Here is a 13,615-nt window from a genome sequence, read left to right on the forward strand (position 1 = left end):
CACCTAAGCATCAGTGCATACATAGTCCATCACTTATGCTTGTGCTAAGTGGGTGGAGTCTAAGCTGAAGTTGCCTTTGCAGACAGAATCACAAATTTGTCCAGATTCTTGGCATTTCTTGGAAAAACAATAAGGTTGGATTCATAATTGATTTTATCATGAGTAATTGATTTGTTTAATTGGTTTAATTACTGACCCTTTTTAAACCATGTTTAGCTGGGTAATATTGTCTGAAGAAGTACATGATAATATCTGTACGAAAGCGCTAACAATAAACGGTTTGTGTGGTTTTACCTATCCGTTATTATTTTTGTTTTCTTGGTCTGAGTTTCAGTTGTATTTGATATATATATATATAAACCAACATAATCTTGCCTCTCTGGATTTGTCTCCAAACCTTCCAACCTGGGCTGACCCTCTAATATACTTATTTCTAATCCTGTCCATCCTCGGCACACCCAGTGCAAATCTTAACATCTTCAACTCTGCCATGTCAAGCACTGACTCCTGCCTTTTTGTCAATGCCACTGTCTCCAACTCATATAACATAGCTGGTCTCACTACCCTCTTGTAGACCTTCCCTTTCACTCTTACTGCTACTCGTCTGTCACAAATCACTCCTGACACTCTTCTCAACCCACTCCATCCTGCCTGTACTTTCTTCTTCACCTCTCTTCCACACTCACCATTACTCTGAATTGTTGATCCCAAGTACTTAAACTCATTCACCTTCGCCACCTCTACTCCCTGCATCCTCACCATTCCTCTATCCTCCCTCTCATTCACACACATATATTCTGTGTTAGTCTTGCTGACCTTCATTCCTCTTCTCTCTAGAGCATATCTTCACCTCTCCAGGGTCTCCTCCACCTGTTCCCTATTCTCACTACAGATCACAATGTCATCTGCAAACATCATAGTCCATGGGGACTCTTGTCTGATCTCGTTTGTCAACCTGTCCATCACCATTGCAAATAAGAAAGGGCTCAGAGCTGATCCTTGATGTAATCCCACCTCCACCTTAAACGCATCTGTCACTCCCACCACAGACCTCACTGCTCTCACACTACCCTCGTACATATCCTGTACTACTCTTACATATTTCTCTGACACTCCCGACTTCCTCATACAATACCACAACTCCTCTCTAGGCACCCTGTCATATGCTTTCTCTAAATCCACAAAGACACAATGCAACTCCTTCTGACCTTCTCTGTACTTCTCCATCAATGCTCTCAGAGCAAACATTGCATCTGTAGTGCTCTTTCCTGGCATGAAACTATACTGCTGATAACTAATCATCACCTCCCTTCATAACCTAGCTTCCACCACTTTTTCCCATAACTTCATGCTGTGACTGATCAGTTTAATCCCTCTGTAGTTACTACAGCTCTGCACATCACCCTTATTCTTAAAAATTGGTACCAAAACACTTTTTCTCCATTCCTCAGGCATCCTCTCACTTTCCAAGATTTCATTAAACAATCTAGTTAAAAACTCCACTGCCATTTCACCTAAACACCTCCATGCTTCCACAGGTATGTCATCGGGACCAACAGCCTTTCCGTTCTTCATCCTCTTCATAGCTATCCTTACTTCCTCCTTGCTAATCCACTGCACTTCATGATTCACTATCTGCACATCATCCACCCTTCTCTCCCTCTCATTCTCTTCATTCATCAACCCCTCAAAGTACTCTTTCCATCTGCTCAACACACTCTCCTTGCTTGTGAGTATGTTTCCCTCATTATCCTTTATCACCCTTACCTGCTGCACATCTTTATTAGCTTGGTCCCTCTGTCTAGCCAATCTGTACAGGTCCTTTTCTCCCTCCTTAGTGTCCAACCTTTTATACAACTCTTCATACGCCTTATCCTTAGCCTTCGCCACCTCTCTCTTTGCCATGCACCTCATTTCCTTATACACTTGTCTACTTTCTTCATCTCTTTGACAATCCCACTTCTTCGCCAACCTCTTTCTCTGTATACTCTCCTGTATTTCATTCCACCACCAGGTCTCCTTGTCCTCCTTCCTCTTTCCAAATTTCACACCAAGCACCTTTCTAGCCATCTCTCTTACTAGCTCTGCTGTAGTTACCCAGCTATTCAGTAACTCTTCACTGCCATCCAGTGCCTGTCTTAACTCTTCCCTGAACATCACCTCACAATTACCCTTTTTCAATTTCCACCATTTGATCCTTGGTGCTGCCCTCACACTCATCCTCCTCTTCTTGATCACCAATGTCATTATACAAACCACCATCCTATGCTGCCTAATTACACTTTCCCCTGCCACCACTTTACAGTCTCCAATCTCCTTCAGATTGGCCCATCTACATAAGATATAATCCACCTGTGTGCATCTTCCTCCACTCTTGTATGGCACCCTATGCTCCTCCCTCTTGTTAAAATATGTATTCATCACAGCCATGTCCATCCTTTTCGCAAAATACACTACCATCTGGCCTTCTGCATTCCTTTGCTTAACACCATACCTACCCATCACTTCCTCATCCCCTCTGTTCCCTTCACCAACATGCCCATTGAAATCTGCTCCAATCACCAGTCTCTCATCCTTGGGTACAGTCATCACCACTTCATCTAACTCACTCCAAAAATTTTCTTTCTCAACCATCGCACACCCAACTTGTGGAGCATATGCACTAACAACATTCATCATTACACCATCAATTTCCAGCTGCATAAACATCACTCTATCCAACACTCTTTTCACCTCCAAAACACTCTTAGTATACTGTTCCTTCAGGATAATGCCTATGCCATTTCTCCTCCCATCCACACCATGATAAAACAATTTGAAACCGCCTCCGATACACCTAGCCTTGCTCCCCTTCCATCTGGTCTCTTGCACACACAATATACCAACCGTCCTTCGGTCCATCATATCAGCTAGCTCTCGCCCTATACCAGTCATAGTGCCAACATTCAAAGTTCCGACCCTCACTATCACAGTGCTAGCCTTTACCTGCCTTAGGGCATGCCTTCCACCTCTTCTCCTCCTTCAGCCAACAGTAGCCCAATTTCCGCTAGCACCCTGTTGGCCAACAGTACTGGTGGCGGTCATTGTTAACCCGGGCCTCGACTGATCAGGCATGAATTTCTGTACTGTTTTCTGCATGTATGGCTTGGCAAAATTTTATGCCGGATGCCCTTCCTGATGCAACCCTCCCCATTTATCTGGGCTTGGGACCGGCACAAAGAAATGCACTAGCTTGTGCATCCCCAGTGGCCGAATGCACTTTAACGAAAGTGCTTTCACCGAAAAAGCACTTTCGTTAAAGTGCATACAAAAACAAAAAAAAAAAAATCTTCTTTTATGCAGGGGGGCAAGCCCCCTTGCACCCCCCGTGTGGGGGGCTGTGCCCACTACACACACCCTACTTTTACATTCTTACTCTGAGGTCGCACTACAGTGAGGAAAAGGGAATTCTCCCTTAACCGCACCGTAGTGTGACTAGCACAACCAGCATACATAACCGAAAGTGCTGCTTTAGTGAACAGCACTTTTGGTTATGTATGTTCGGTGATTTCTGTTTCGGCAGAAAGTGCCGTCGGTGATCTGTACCGATCCTGTATATATATATATATATATATATATATATATATATAAATATGTGTATGGGTCCCCTTCAAAACATCTAAAACCTATAACACTGAATTTCATAACATCTAACACTACAAATCACAAGAAAATAACATCCCCTCCATATATAACAGCATCAAACTACCAAACACACTTTTTACTACGTTTCGACAGGGGGGCTTGATACAGTGGGGTACGAAATTAACTTTTTTCCACTGTAGTATGATCTTGGAGTAGGTATATTTAATTTACGGGGGGGGCAGAGACCCCCACATGGGGGGGGTGCAAGGGGCTTGCTCCCTGCAGAAACGTAGCAAAATGTGTGTTTTGTAGTTTGGTGTTGTTATATGCAGATGGGATGTTATTTTCTTTTGATTTGTAGTGTTTGATGTTCTGATGCACATTTTTGATGTTATGAAATTCGATGTTATGGGTTTTAGATGTTCTGGTCTCAATGTTATGAAATTAGATGTTATGGGTTTTAGATGTTTTGAAGTAGACCCATATGTGTGTATATATATTTATATATATATATATATATATATATATGTGTGTGTGTGTAATATATATATATATTTATATATATATATATATATATATATATATATATATATATATATATGTGTGTGTGTGTGTGTGTGTGTGTGTGTGTGTGTGTGTGTGTGTGTAGATATATTTATATATATATTTATATATATATATATATATATATATATATATATATATATATGTATGTATATATATATATATATATATATATATATATATATATATATGTGTGTGTGTGTGTGTGTGTGTATACATATATATATATATATATATATATATATATATATATATATATATATATATATATATATATATATGTTAGCAGTTTTTTTTTGTTAAGTATGTTTATGACCAACCTGTAAATCGTCTGCTTTTTGTCATCGATTCATTCTTTGCTGGGAATCACTTAGTGAGAGAAAGTATAAGAGTATAAGCCTCAAACAATTCTGGTCCTCCATAAACTCCATCCTCCACCCAGGTAAAGTCAGTACCCCTCGTCCTAACATCCCTCAGTCCTCAGAAAATATTGCTACCTCATTCAACACACATTTCTCACAAACCATACTATCACTAGCTAAACAACACCGCCCCCCCTCCCCTCCAACCCACAACTTCAACTAGTAATCTCCCCACTGCCTTCTCTTTTTTTCCTGTACCTACCTCAAACATAAAAAAACTCTTAACTAAACATAAACCCACCAAATTAGCAGCAGACAACCTCCCAAGTGAATACCTACAAATTGCAGCTGATGCTCTGGCCTACCCAGTATCCATCTTGATTAACTGATCTCTGTCAGAAAGTTACGTTCCCACACTGTGGAAAGTATCACATATAATTCCCCTCCACAAAGGTGGACCCTCCACAGAACTAACCAATTACCACCCCATAGCTATTCTCTCTCCTTTCCAATACTCAGCATGGTTTCAGACCAAACCATAGCACCACCACTGCCTTACTCTCCTTTACTAACACTGTCCTTCAGCATAAAAATAATGGCGATCTCTCCTCTGCTACTTTCCTAGACCTATCTAAAGCATTTGACATGGTCCCACACAAACAACTTATCTCTGTCCTCAATAACCTATTCTTCTCTCAATCAGTCACCAACTGGTTTCAGGGTTACCTGTCTGACCGCCAACAGTCCGTTGTATGGCAGAATGACATATCTCCCAACTACCTGTCTCCATAGGGGTTCCCCAAGGATCCATCCTTGGACCCATACTCTTCTCTGTTTACACCAATAATCTAGCCTCTGCCATCAAACATGGCACACTCATACAATACGCAGATGACTCAACCATCATCTGCTCAGCCCAGTCCCTACCCGAACTGCAAAAAGTCACACAGGAAGCCTTTTCCTCTGTTGAAACTTGGTTATCCAATGCCCAATTAATACTCAACCCAAACAAAACTAAACTACTCATCTTCCAACCCATCAAACATACTCAACACAACTCTCACTTTAACATCACAGCAAAAGACAACACCACTATATACCCAACTGAACACATCAAATTGCTAGGAGTGGAAATAGACAATAAACTAAAATTTGACATTCACATATCCATGACCATAAAAAAAGTCCACAAAAAGCTAGGAGAATTATACAGAAATAAGCAACTTCTCACCAAAGCAGCAAAGATTTCAATAGCAAATTCCCACCTTATCTCCACCCTACTTTATGCCTCTCCAATATATACCAACCTAAGGCAATGCGATCTAAACAAGCTAGAGACCTGCTACAACAAAATCGGAAAATTCACCACAGGGGCATCCTACCATAGTCACCAATGTCTCTCACTTGCTGAACTGGGCTGGCTTGAACTCCCTCACCTCCTTCAGTGGTATAAACTCTCACTCGCCCACAAACTAGTAAACCATCCACTAAATGTCCCATCCCTCCAGAATCTACTCCAACCCTATCGCACCACCAGACCACTAAGATCCAGCAACAAAAAATCACTTGCAGATCACTAAAGCCCGTAACTCTGCTGGTGAAGCACTATTCTCTTTCACCATAGCCAAATTATGGAACTCCCTCCCACCCACAATTACCTCCATACCTTCATGCACCCACTTCAAAACTTTACTAAAAGCTCACCTAAAACATGCTGGCTATGCCCTTGCAACTCCCACTCTAATATCACCCACTCCATCCAACCACTACCTTTCTTTCCACTCCACTAACTACCTTGATTATAACAAGCTCAGATGCTCATAAGCCTGTCTGGTATGTACTTCACAGATAAAGATTCTAGTTGTCTACTGATGTACTATGTTCTTCATCTGTAAATATGTTGTAAGTAATTGCTATGTTAAATTGTTAATCGCTATGTAATCCAATGTAACTACTGTCTATTTTAACTGTGGAGCTTTTCTCCCCGGGCCTCCGCTGAAAATGGACCTACGTCCAGTCGGACACTCCCGGTCAACAAATGTAAATAAATAAATAAATAAATAAATAAATAAAAGTGGGAATTAAGGAGTTTTCAATTTTTCCCACTTTTGTTCAGAATCAGAGTTGGTATATCTACCCCCACATAGGAGATGTGGGGGGGGGGGGTTGTCCAACCCCACCCCACCCCAACCCCTGCAAGAATAAATGCAGAAAGTTTTTTTTTCTGTATTTTACTGCACATGCAACTGAATGTGCATTTGGTGGAGGGTGGTTGATATGAGTGCCAGCAATAATGTACTTCAGCTGCATAGATAGATAGCTATACAGACAGATAGATAGATAGATAATTGATATAGACATAGATATAGCAAGAATCATAAGGAGGTATACTTACTGGCTTGATAAGGCATATTATTATTTTATGCTGTCCTTTTAATTTAATGTTGAATACTGCAGAGGATAAGCAGCAACGAATAATGTCATCTTCATATATTTATGTAAAAATGCACATGCATTTAATTTTATCATTATTATAGTCAACATATAACGTGTTACCCTCAGCTAGTTTTATCAAGGCTAAAATATTATTTTAGTTAACATGCAATACTGATGTGATGCCTTCAGCTTTTTTATCTAGCCCTAAAATATCACTATTATAGTCAGCATGCAATAGTTATGTGATAGATTCAGACAATTTTATCAAGCCTAAGAAGAATGGTCTGGGCTATGTATATGACAATTGCAGTACAAAATAACTTATTCTTCTATTTCTTACAGATCTTTGGCATGATATTTACCTGCTGTTTGCACAGAGAACTGAAATGGACCTTTGCAGATCGGAAGTAGTCTTTCAACAGTAGATTCCTGTGTGCACATGGAAATGGCAAACTTAAGTGGCCTTTATTGTATCCCATGCTTGAAGAAGACAATTCAAACTATACTACTGCCCTTTGTAATGTGATGCAAGTTGTGAATATACAGCTAAAAATGGCAAAAGTATGGCACGAATCTAGTCAAATGTTGTGTACACTGTTGTTTGAGCAACTGCGCTGCCTTATTTTTTGTATCATAAATCAGCTTTCCAGGTGTGCAAACTAAATATAGACTGTTGCTTAGAAGAACTGTGTTGGAATTTATTATTGGCTATATTAAAGCTGCAGTCTGTCCAATGGAAAATAGGTTACTTCATGTAGATGAGTTATTGTCAACATCCAAGTCAATGTTATATAATGTTCTTTTTGTCAAGTCAGCATTTCATCTGAATGGAATCTGGGTTATGCTATTAAAAAATCCCTTGCACATTATCTGCCCTCTCTCTCTTTATCGGATCATCCCGGAAGTTTCTCACCTTAGCAGTGAGCTTTACTCAGGGCATAAGAAACTCATTTTTAACATTTGTTCATCTAATGATTTTCTCAGCTTCCCCACATCTTCCCAGCTTGCCTTTATTCATTGTCATTAAGCAAACTAAGCAATTAAATATGTATTTTTCAACTTTCTGTCATAACAGGTTTTGTAAATGCTTTAATCAGTTGTAATATCTGTTGCAAATGATTTTGTTGTTGAGTGTGCCTTGAATGATATCACCTGATAACAAGACAGAATAAAATGTAATGTAACTCTCAGTACAATGGCAGAAATATAACATTCTGAGTGTCTGCTTTCTGTTTTTTTTTTTTTTTTCACTTGGCTTTAGGTCTTAGATTTTCACTTTTACAAAACAAACACCACTATGTTTTGATACAAAGTCCTTCTTACTAAAAGGAATGTAGCATCTCAAAAAACAGTGGTAAAATACAACTTCTTTTTTATAGTCACATAGAACAATTTCAGTGTACATCGTATAAGGCCTGATTCCAAAGAATTTGCTCTAAGTGTAAGTCACTACTTACACTAACAGCAGGTCTTTTGAAATCTGGCAAAAAACAAAACACAGCCAGAATGTGAGAGTCAATGCTGACAATATCAAGATGGTAAGATAGTAAATCCGTTTATTAGACGTGTTCTGATACCTCGGCAATTCACCTTCAGTGGAACAATTCAAAAACAAAATACCATCTCCATATATATCCAATATACCATATCATTATTCAATTAATCAATCGATATAGTAAAAAAAAAAAAAAAACACTTTCTTAAAGTGCCATTACATTATATTAGTGAAATAGTCTGTATAAATATAGCTGACTGTGAGAAGAAACACATAAAATACATAAAAATACTTCCATCCTTTTCCCTTATATTCTTAGATAAAGTCTCATACAGATGATATTCCCCATACAAACTCTATAATCTACACACATCCCGACAAATTACCTATCATTACGATGACTTATCCATCTGTATGATAGGTTAAATAACATTTTTCAACTTTCTCTCATAACAGGTTTTGTAAATGCTTTAATTGGTTGTAATATCTGTTGCAAATAATTTTGTTGTTGAGTGTGCCTTGAATGATATCACCTGATAACAAGACAGCGTAAAATTTAATGTTACTCTCAGTACAATAGCAGAAATATAACATTCTGAGTGTCTGCTTTCTGTTTTATTTTTTTTTTTCATTTGGCTTTAGGTCTTAGATTTTCACTTTTAAAAAACAAACACCACTATGTTTTGATACAAATTCCTTCTTACTAAAAGGAATGTAGCATCTCAGAAAACAGTGGTAAAATACAACTTCTTTTTTATAGTCACATAGAACAATTTCAGTGTACATCGTATAAGGCCTGATTCCAAAGGATTTGGTCTAAGTGTAAGTCACTACTTACACTAACAGCAGGTCTTTTGGAATCTGGCAAAAAACAAAACACAGCCAAAATTTGAGAGTCAACGCTGACAATATCAAGATGGTAAGATAGTAAATCCATTTATTTTACATGTTCTGGTACCTTGGCAATTCGCCTTCAGTGGAACAATTCAAATAACAAAATATCATCTCCTTATATATCCAATATACCATATCGTTATTCAGTTAATCAATATGGTAAAAAAAACACTTTCTTAAAGTGCCATTACATTTTATTAGTGAAATAGTCTGTATAAATATAGCTGACTGTGAGAAGAAACACATAAAATATATAAAAATGCTTCTATCCTTTTCCCTTATATTCTTAGATAAAGTCTCATACAGATGATATTCCCCATACAAACTCTGTAATCTACACACATCTGACAAATTACCTATCATTACAATGATTTATCAATCTGTATGATAGGTTAAATAACATTTTTCAACTTTCTGTCATAACAGGTTTTGTAAGTGCTTTAATCGGTTTTAATATCTGTTGCAAATGTTTTTGTTGTTGACTGTGCCTTGAATGATATCACCTGATAACAAGACAGAATAAAGTTTAATGTTACTCTCAGTACAATGGCAGAAATATAACATTCTGAGTATCTGCTTTCTGTTTTATTTATTTATTTTTTTCACTTGGCCTGATTCCAAAGGATTTGCTCTAAGTGTAAGTCACTACTTACACTAACAGCAGGTCTTTTGAAATCTGGCAAAAAACAAAACACAGCCAGAATTTGAGAGTCAATGCTGACAATATCAAGATGGTAAGATAGTAAATCCGTTTATTAGACGTGTTCTGATACCTCGGCAATTCACCTTCAGTGGAACAATTCAAAAACAAAATACCATCTCCATATATATCCAATATACCATATCATTATTCAATTAATCAATCGATATAGTAAAAAAAAAAAAAAAAACACTTTCTTAAAGTGCCATTACATTATATTAGTGAAATAGTCTGTATAAATATAGCTGACTGTGAGAAGAAACACATAAAATACATAAAAATACTTCCATCCTTTTCCCTTATATTCTTAGATAAAGTCTCATACAGATGATATTCCCCATACAAACTCTATAATCTACACACATCCCGACAAATTACCTATCATTACGATGACTTATCCATCTGTATGATAGGTTAAATAACATTTTTCAACTTTCTCTCATAACAGGTTTTGTAAATGCTTTAATTGGTTGTAATATCTGTTGCAAATAATTTTGTTGTTGAGTGTGCCTTGAATGATATCACCTGATAACAAGACAGCGTAAAATTTAATGTTACTCTCAGTACAATGGCAGAAATATAACATTCTGAGTGTCTGCTTTCTGTTTTGTTTTTTTTTTTACTTGGCTTTAGGTCTTAGATTTTCACCTTTACAAAACAAACACCACTATGTTTTGATACAAAGTCCTTCTTACTAAAAGGAATGTAGCATCTCAGAAAACAATGGTAAAATACAGCTTCTTTTTATAGTCACATAGAACAATTTCAGTGTACATCATATAAGGCCTGATTCCAAAGGATTTGCTCTAAGTGTAAGTCACTACTTACACTAACAGCAGGTCTTTTGGAATCTGGCAAAAAACAAAACACAGACAAAATTTGAGAGTCAACGCTGACAATATCAAGATCGTAAGATAGTAAATCCATTTATTAGACTTGTTCTGGTACCTTGGCAATTCGCCTTCAGTGGAACAATTCAAAAACAAAATATCATCTCCTTATATATCCAATATACCATATCGTTATTCAGTTAATCAATATGGTAAAAAAAAAAACACTTCCTTAAAGTGCCATTATATTATATTAGTGAAATAGTCTGTATAAATATAGCTGACTGTGAGAAGAAACACATAAAATACATAAAAATGCTTCTATCCTTTTCCCTTATATTCTTAGATAAAGTCTTATACAGATGATATTCCCCGTACAAACTCTATAATCTACACACATCTGACAAATTACCTATCATTACGATGATTTATCAATCTGTATGATAGGTTAAATAACATTTTTCAACTTTCTGTCATAACAGGTTTTGTAAGTGCTTTAATCGGTTTTAATATCTGTTGCAAATGTTTTTGTTGTTGACTGTGCCTTGAATGATATCACCTGATAACAAGACAGAATAAAATTTAATGTTACTCTCAGTACAATGGCAGAAATATAACATTCTGAGTATCTGCTTTCTGTTTTATTTATTTTTTTCACTTGGCCTGATTCCAAAGGATTTGCTCTAAGTGTAAGTCACTACTTACACTAACAGCAGGTCTTTTGGAATCTGGCCTCTGGTGCAAGCCTGTTTATAGATATGCCTTACACTGAAACAAATCACTTACACTAAAAGCAAGCCTTTCAAAATCAGGGCAGATTTATACTGAGAACAACTCTCTTGGATTTTGGCCTGTAGTGTTTAGACTGGTTGGTATTTAGCATATGACCTATGGTTATGTATCATGAAATTGTGTTAACATACAGTTGACGTTCAGCTACTCAGGGAAATACGTTGCAGAATTAACATGGAATAGTACTTAAAACTGTTAAATAAACAACAGTGCTATGAATTAACTTGATATAAAGTATTAAAATATGTTGTTCGTCTCTTATTTTTTTTCTATCAAGAAATGCACATTTACAACATAGTAATCTAACATCAAAAAGTTGAATACTAGAGTCGATTAACAATGATGTCACTGATGTGATTACAGCCTTGTGCTTGTCTTTTGATTCTTGTCACATCTTGTGAATTTACTTTATCCAGGCCTTTGCTCTGCAGCCTATGAGCAGTATTACTAGCGATTTAAAGGCCTAAAACGTCCTTCTAAATGTAGTAATGGGAGCAATCCAGAGCTATTAATGGTTCACTATGTCCTACAGTGATGCTACATTAATAACAAACTCCAGAATCCCTTAGAAACATATTTGTTTTATAGAATGTTGTGCCATAAAGCACTGTAATAAAAACTAAGTTGAGCAATGTCAGTCAGTGTGAAAGGGCAGCTTATTATAGTGCACTTCATCTGAAAATTTATTCCTTGTGACATCACTTGATATCACTATAGTGTGCATGTAGACAATGCACAATAAGATATTTGTGTCCACTCTTCGCTTTCTAGTATTATCCAGCATTCTTCTGTGGTCTGTCTGTTTCTACGTGTGGGCATTCGCACATACAGGTATGTAGACACATGCATGCAGATTTGTGAGGAAGTTACTTGTACATGTCAGGTGCTCTTTGCACTGGAGCGTAGAGTGCATGTGTATATCAACCGCTATGACTGATTCTGACTGATTCCACATACCCTCAGTGCCTGGGTTGTCATAATTGCATGTCCTCCTGACCAATGTCATACAGGCTCTTTGTGTTGAGAATGTGTGTGTGTGTGTGTGTGTGTGTGTGTGTGTGTGTGTGTGTGTGTGTGTGTGTGTGTGTGTGTGTGTGTGCGCGCGCGCGTATGTCTTTCTAAGGCATACAGGGTGCTGACTGATCATATACTGTTTTAACTAGTGTCATATACCGCAAAGCTTTGATTTATAGAATTGATGGCCACTATATATTCTGTATGTTTAGATGCAGAGAGTTATTAACCAGTGGCACATATATCCTTTGTGTTTGGAAGAAGGGACTGTACATGCTACTAGCTGCTGACAGATATGCATTGTACTTTGCTACAGAGAGTGTATGTAGTAGTAATTGCTGTTTAATGCTATACATTCTCTGTGCCTGGTTGTGGAGTGCTGCACTCTGACTGGAATCAAAAAGCACGTGAATAAGCTTGGCTGTTGAAATATGACAACACATTGTATATGGCTAGGTGCAGAGTTATTTACTTTCTTTATTAATTCCAACTGTTAACCAGGAACTTCCAACGTCCAAGCCTTATTTTTAGTGGAGTCTCAGGGATAAATACTCCATATAACACATACAATGATAATACCATACATTTTACAAAGCAAGCAACACATTGGAGGCCAGTCTGAACTGATACAAAAGTAACCACTGAGATTAGAATAAATAGTGTACCTGAGATGGGTAACCAAATGGGAATGCATCACCATAATTTACAACCATCATACAAACAATATTTACAAATTCTACAATTAATGCAATATGATAACCATGCAAGGTGAGATATAAGTCATAAGAAGTGCACCCTCCTTGTGGAAAAGCCAAAACTTCATAAAGTGTCAGGATGAGCAGTACCAGTATAGATAGGGCTGAAGAAGAAGAAGAATACAGATATAATTTGTTGAAGGCTGAAA

The 13,615-nt window shown here is 37.4% G+C and overlaps 1 protein-coding gene across 3 annotated transcripts in view; it reads left to right on the plus strand.

Moving 5' to 3' along the window:
* The window catches only part of TSPAN11 (tetraspanin 11), a 1,665,259-nt gene extending 1,657,063 nt beyond the window's left edge, over positions 1–8,196 (plus strand). For all 3 annotated transcript variants that reach the window (XM_044087577.1, XM_044087575.1, XM_044087576.1), the window contains one exon: positions 7,329–8,196. In XM_044087577.1, the coding sequence (XP_043943512.1) occupies positions 7,329–7,397 (69 nt within the window). In that variant the 3' untranslated portion in view covers positions 7,398–8,196. The remainder of the gene's footprint in view (positions 1–7,328) is intronic.
* The last annotated feature ends 5,419 nt before the right edge of the window (positions 8,197–13,615 follow it).

This window comes from Protopterus annectens, chromosome 11.part0 (genome assembly GCF_019279795.1).
Source record: "Protopterus annectens isolate FY-2018-M chromosome 11.part0, PAN1.0, whole genome shotgun sequence".
NCBI classification, from domain to species: Eukaryota; Metazoa; Chordata; order Ceratodontiformes; family Protopteridae; genus Protopterus; species Protopterus annectens.